The 6,243-nt window shown below is 51.5% G+C and overlaps 2 protein-coding genes across 2 annotated transcripts; one reads left to right on the forward strand and one right to left on the reverse strand.

Annotated features, from left to right (window-relative positions):
• Window positions 1-436: 436 nt before the first annotated feature.
• On the forward strand, window positions 437-2,252 carry P152DRAFT_456336 (Bystin-domain-containing protein). The gene is made up of 2 exons (XM_033678976.1): window positions 437-908; window positions 960-2,252. Exons 1-2 carry the CDS (start codon window positions 549-551, stop codon window positions 2,121-2,123), a joined length of 1,524 nt encoding a protein of 507 aa, XP_033536914.1. The 5' UTR covers window positions 437-548; the 3' UTR covers window positions 2,124-2,252.
• Window positions 2,246-4,493, reverse strand: P152DRAFT_391965 (uncharacterized protein; the record flags this gene model as incomplete). The annotated part of the gene is made up of 3 exons (XM_033676124.1): window positions 2,246-3,263; window positions 3,336-3,663; window positions 3,716-4,493. 3 exons carry the CDS (start codon window positions 4,491-4,493, stop codon window positions 2,246-2,248), a joined length of 2,124 nt encoding a protein of 707 aa, XP_033536915.1.
• Between the last annotated feature and the right edge of the window lie 1,750 nt (window positions 4,494-6,243).

The following is a 6,243-nucleotide window of genomic DNA, read 5'->3' on the forward strand; positions in this document are numbered from 1 at the left end:
GGCGGGCTTCTTAGGAGCGGGTGGCGCCTTGTAAGGTGCTGGTCTTTTTTTTGACTGACTGGCGTCCTTGATGTGGCGTACAGCGAGACGACGCCATGACGGGTTCATTGAATAGACAAAGACAAGTATCAGGGACGTCGCAGGGTCATGGCACCAGACAAGACCCCGAGGCAAAGCCTGATAATCAGAGGATAAGAGATATTGGCAAGGAGAACATCTACGTCCGCTTTGCTTCTGGGAATCCCTAGAGATGTTCACAAAGAACTACCAACTTTCGAGGTGGAGTGAGAGATCACCAGAATCCAGATATTATTACTCGAGCAGCTTGGGAGTTGAATGCCTTTCTGCCTGAGGCGTCAACATCTAACGTCCGCCAAGCATCTTATCTCCGCGTGGAACGAAAACCCCGAACCCACTCAAATTTCTCGTTCCGCTTCACTGGTGCAGAATTGCCAATTCCATGCCCTAATGGTCCAGACGTCCATCTAGAAACCCAACGAATTATATATCCTAAATCGCGTGTGATTTCACGGGGCAGATATTCGAACATGCCGAAGACCGCGCAAATTTCGTCGGACAGCCGGCAACAGCGCCGCCACAACCCTCTCGCCGACGAGTATGACCCCGTCCAGCCATTCAAAAATAAAGTCGCCAAGCGGAGGAAGTCGCGCCATGACGGAGACGAAGAGGAACGATTCGTTGATACCGCCGCATCTCGGAAGATTTTGCGCATAGGCCAGGACCTGGAAGAGGAGGAAGCAGCCGAGCAGCGAGGTCGATATGTACAGGAGGAGAACGTCGCTTTCCAGTTCGAGTCAAGATTTCCAGCCGCCGAGCCGGAAGAGGATGAAGGCGCATATGATGATGAGGACGCCTGGGGAGATGAAGATGAAGTGGTTGAAGAAGTGGTATGCATGTCCGTTGACTCCAGGATAGACCCGATCTGATATCCCTCGCAGGAAGTGGACCCGAACGATTTGGATCTCTTCAATAAATTTAACCCTTCAACCGACCCGGAGCTACACTGGCCCGGAGACCAACCGACCCTCTCAGAATCAAAAGGCGGGACGAATCTTGCGGATCTGATCCTTTCCAAGATAGCCGCTCACGAAGCCCTTCAAAGCGGCAATGCCGACGAAGAAGATGAAGCCCCCTCCGAGGAGATTCCCCCGAAGGTTCTCCAAGTCTACACAACGATAGGACCACTCCTCTCCCGCATGACGACGGGCAAACCCCCCAAACCATTCACGATTATTCCTACTCTTCCCCTGCCTACCCAAGCCACGCTCCTCTCCCTAACCGAGCCGCTCAACTGGACACCGCACGCCGCGTACACGGCCACGAAGCTGTTTATCTCCGGCACGCCTGCATCCGCGCAGATGTTCCTGACCGAGGCTCTCCTACCGTTGGTCCGCGAAAGGATAGACGATCACGCCCAGCACAAGCTGCACCAAACGTTGTACCGCGCGCTGAAGAAGGCACTATATAAACCATCCGCATTTTTCAAGGGTCTGCTGTTCCCGCTCTTGGAATCGATGCCATCGATGCGAGAAGCGCATATCATCGCATCCGTCATTGCGCGCGTTTCGATACCTGTTCTCCATTCTGCAGCCGCACTTCTCCGCTTGACGGAGATCGCAGCGGACAGCACTTTAGGATCGTGGAATACTAAGGGTGGAGACGCAGGTGGCGCTGGTCCAGTCAACTGGTGTATCAAAATTCTGATCGAGAAGCGCTACGCCCTTCCTTATCGTGTTATCGACGCCCTCGTGTTTCATTTCTTGCGATATCGTGGGGTTGGTTCAGGAGACGACATCAATATGAGCGATACCAGGTCTATTGCAGGTGTGAGCCGCAAGAACCTGTCGAGGGAAGAGTCGCTGCCGCTGCTGTGGCATCAGAGTCTGCTTGCCTTCGCGCAGAGATATCGGGATGACATCACCGAGGACCAGCGAGAAGCGCTGCTGGATCTGCTGCTGGCCAAGGGCCATCGGGGAATCGGTCCGGAAGTCAGAAGAGAGCTACTTGCTGGAAGAGGACGAGGGAATGCGGTGGAAGGAGCTGCGGCGGCCGTTGAAAATGGTGGTGATGATACGATGGAAGGCGTGCAAATTGGTGCTTAAATGGAGCATTCACCTAGGTTCAGGTCCAATGCAACTATGCAAGGGCCCCTGGATTGGATATGAAGTAGTGCTTGTATACCTATCATGCGATAGACTATCTTATGCTTCCACGTAACTAGCATTCAAGACTCTGATAAATCGATTACAGGTAGATCCGACATGTGAATCTTCGCGCTGCCGTGCGGCACTAGCTTCCACTCTTGAACGGGTCCGATGCACTTTCTCAATTCCTTCGAAGGCGGCAAATCCGGTATTCGTCCATCACGGACGTGCCCTGTCTTCCCACCATATAATGGCCACTCAATCTCGCACCCTTTCACCGTTATGCTTATTGGAGGCACTCCTGGTGCCCAGACGGGGTTCGGTAGCGAACCGTCCTCCGGCACACCGGCATTATGGACGGAGAGCGTGCTCGGGTCAATAGCAACCGCCCACGGTGACGATGGTGTCATCGACCAATCTTTCGCTTCGGGTGGGATCTCAGACGGATCAAACGGCGTGCGACCATCGAACTTTACGGGGTTGTGAGAGGTCGATTCGACGTCGATGTGAAGGGAGTAGAGCAGTGGCCCGTAGAACACAGCAACGGTGTCGTTCATTCTCGGTTCGGTGCGCGGCGCTGCAATCAATTTGACCGCCCCGATATGCTTGCCGGCTGACAGTACGGGAACGGCGTGAAGTCCGCCAGGGATATCCGTAGAACCTGGGGCAATCCTTCGACGCCTGGCCTGACCCAAGCCTCCAGAACTGGATACGGAGGATCGTTCGATGCTTGAGATCTCCAACGTGGATCCGGGTTGTGCCCACTCCGGGACTCGGAAGTAAAACGTGAACGGACCAGCGCACTCGATCTCGTAGCGAAGAGTGAGATCAAACGGGTATGCCGTTTTGCACTCGATGGATACATCGGCGTTCCTGAGCGATGTTCGAACGCGACTTGGACCAAGCAAGGCATGAACGATGCCGTCTTCACCATATCTCATCCAACTGTTAGCCACAAATTTCGGCCAACCTTGGCCCTGGTTGACTGTGCAGCACGGATAGTTCAGCTCGAGGCCGAATGTTTGGCCGTATGCTCCCACGTTCCAGAACGGATTTCCTCTTGCTGGGTCTGCATTCTTATGGATGTGGCCATGGTCGCTTGGAGGTAATGCCTCTTGTTCGGTACTAGCAAGTCTGTCTAGGGCAGCAGCTGCCAAAGGTTTTGCGAACGGTTGATTTGGCTGGGAAACGTATTGATGTGCCCAGTGATCGGGGGTTGTTATAGCTGGAAGTGCATTGTACGCAATCAATTCCGCTCGAGATGCGGAATCAGGATCACCCAATGCGGAGTAGAGATAGGCGAGTGAGTACAGAGCTTCCACTGTGGTGCAGAGCTCCGAGCCATAGTAAGGTTCGAGCCCTGCGATCCGTTCGTCGGCTAGGATAGTCCCAGATGCAGCGCCGTGAAATTCAAAGGTCCATTGAACACCGCGGCGAGTAGTTTGCAGAAGGGTCTCATTCCGCGTAAGCCGACGGACAACGGCACCGGATTTTAGACCTGGAGATCGTGTTAACGACAATGGGAATGTATGGCATTCAATTGATAGTACCTTGTCCAAGGTTCACACCATGCATGTATGGTAAATATTGGTTTTCAAGCTCTCTTCCGCCATCCGGAAGATCATTGGGATCCAATTTTACAAATGTTCCTTCTTGAAACCAAGTGGCCCAGTCTATCGATCCTTGAACTAAGAGTTCCATGACTCTTATAATGCTCTCTTTCTGCACCGCAGGCTCATGCTCCAGCAGCCATTGAAGCGAGATCATGCAGTCAGCCATGCGGACCCTGGCCCAGGTGTGGTCGAATTCACTCAGTGCGCTGCCTTCGTGATATAGGTAGCCTTCAAAATCATTCTCAAGCATGGTGTGCATCAGACCAACAAACTTTTGGATGGACGGCAGGACTTTGCCGCTGTACGCTCCATAATCAGCTTGGAGTAGGCCGATCATCCCAAGGAGAACGGGAAAACGGGCCCAAAAATTCCGTCTGGTGCCGGTTTCGGGACCAAGCCAGCCGTCTGCTGCTTGATGGGCAGTAATAAAGGACACCGCTCCGTGTATCTGGATTTTTAATCTCTCATCGTCAAGCGAGTATGCAAGAGGCACAATTCCATTAAACCAGTATGGGAACCCTTCGTTCAACAATGCGTACTCCTGGTCTCCTCCAAGCCAAGGCGAGTATTTAACGAAGCGATAGAAGTCATATTCGTGCCCTGGTAGTCCAGCTGCCATGGTCTGCAGTTCGGAATGAAGCCATCCTGCGGGCTTAATGGATCCTAAGGGTAACGGGTCGAAAACAAAGGGGATTAGATCGCTGGACGAAGGCATTGAGAACGAGGCTGACTGGATTGACGTAACGCAAAGGAGCGATAAACCCCCAAACCAGTTCATATACATGACGATGACCAGTATAACCGCCGTTATAAAAGTGGAAAACACTGCTCGATTGCTGGTAAATAGTAACAAATGTCGGACGACGATTAAGGCCATGATGACGCGAGGGCGTCGTAGAAAGGGCGGATTTATAGTACCAGCTTAGGAAGCTGTTATGCTTCACAAAATTTGAACACAAGCGACCCTAACGGCGTGCCACTTTCCACCCCCATCTGCTGTGCCCAACAAAGGCAAGGCGCTGTAACTTCCTGCTGCGCACGAAGGTTCAATTCGATATGCCCACATTCGAGGTTCTGAACAGGCAACCTTGCTCTGCCGACAGGTCTCACTGCTTGCTTGTGATTTCTGCACAGATTCACGTGAAAAGACTGGAGCCTCAACGTGCCACAACGGGTCTCGTAGCACAGCCAACAAAACGCGGAAATCTCATTTATGGACCAATTGAGGATTATCAATTCGATGAAGTTTGGCGATTCCGGTTGGACAAGCGGCAATCATATGCAAGTCACGTAGAAATATGCGCGTGACTTCGGCTAAAATTCGGCTTTTCAGAATTGCTAAAGCGGCGCGAGCGGTACTCCGTGTAAAACGGACGCCGTGCTGCAAATAGGGGTAACCCCTGGATTTGAGCGACGTCCCTTCCCCCTTCCGATTCAACATTCAACATTGGACTTCCAGAACTCGTCTTGTATTTTCTGCTAAGCGCACAAAGCGTACTCTAGATTTGTCTATACATGGTGTAAATAGGCGATATTTGTTTTCTAAGTACTGAATCGTCAAGCCAATATCAAATAGTAGCTCTGTCCTGCATATTCCTTCTATCCGAGTCTCCTATACACAATAGTGCTTTCACTCCGCTCTCACTTCGCCACCACTGAATTACTTGATCCCGAAGTATAATACCGTGCCGTCGTTTGCTGTGGTAGTGACGCAAAGGCCGTCATTGGCGTTTAGTTTAATCAGCAGCATCATTCAGCCCCACCTTGTGCACCTCGACGCCTATATGTTCTGCTCTTTTCATTCCAAACTTCCTTCTTTTGTTTTACTTTTCTATCATGATGAAACCCTCATTGCATTGTTTTATAGCTTAGACTATGTCAACGGCACCTGATGACGAATGCTTTATCCTTCCCTCTCCCATATCCTAGCAAGCTTGGATTGGGAATCATTTCCACTGTCTGGCTTGCCCGAGACACTCAGTAAGTCTGATCACTAATTTGTTGGACTCAGAGAAAGAAACTATTGACCAACACCATCTAGGGGGTGACGACATGGATGAACCGTCGTCTTTCGTTGTTATTCCCATCTCCTACCAGCAGACATGGACGAATCGTCGTTTCTCCTTCCTACTCCCATCTCTATCCCGATCTCCAACTCAACCACCAACCCCTCCTCCAACCCCATCTCCAGCTGGCCGACCTTTCAGCCGTGTCCAAATATATAGAGGGTTCTGTCCTAGTTGTAAATTGAATCTCTCGCACTCTTTGCTTGCACCGGGGCCTGCCTTTCGACCCTGTCCAAATATCAGCCGACTTTTGACCATATTCAAAACATGGTCTGTCGGTCGGTCGGCTACGTCTATATATAGACCAACTTTTGACCATACCCAAACATGGTCGGTCGGTCAGCCGGCCATGCCAAAATATATTGAGAATGCTCTCCTCTGGCCGTTATACCTCTCACT

Source organism: Eremomyces bilateralis (genome assembly GCF_010015585.1).
Source record: "Eremomyces bilateralis CBS 781.70 unplaced genomic scaffold P152scaffold_4, whole genome shotgun sequence".
Taxonomy (NCBI): domain Eukaryota; kingdom Fungi; phylum Ascomycota; class Dothideomycetes; order Eremomycetales; family Eremomycetaceae; genus Eremomyces; species Eremomyces bilateralis.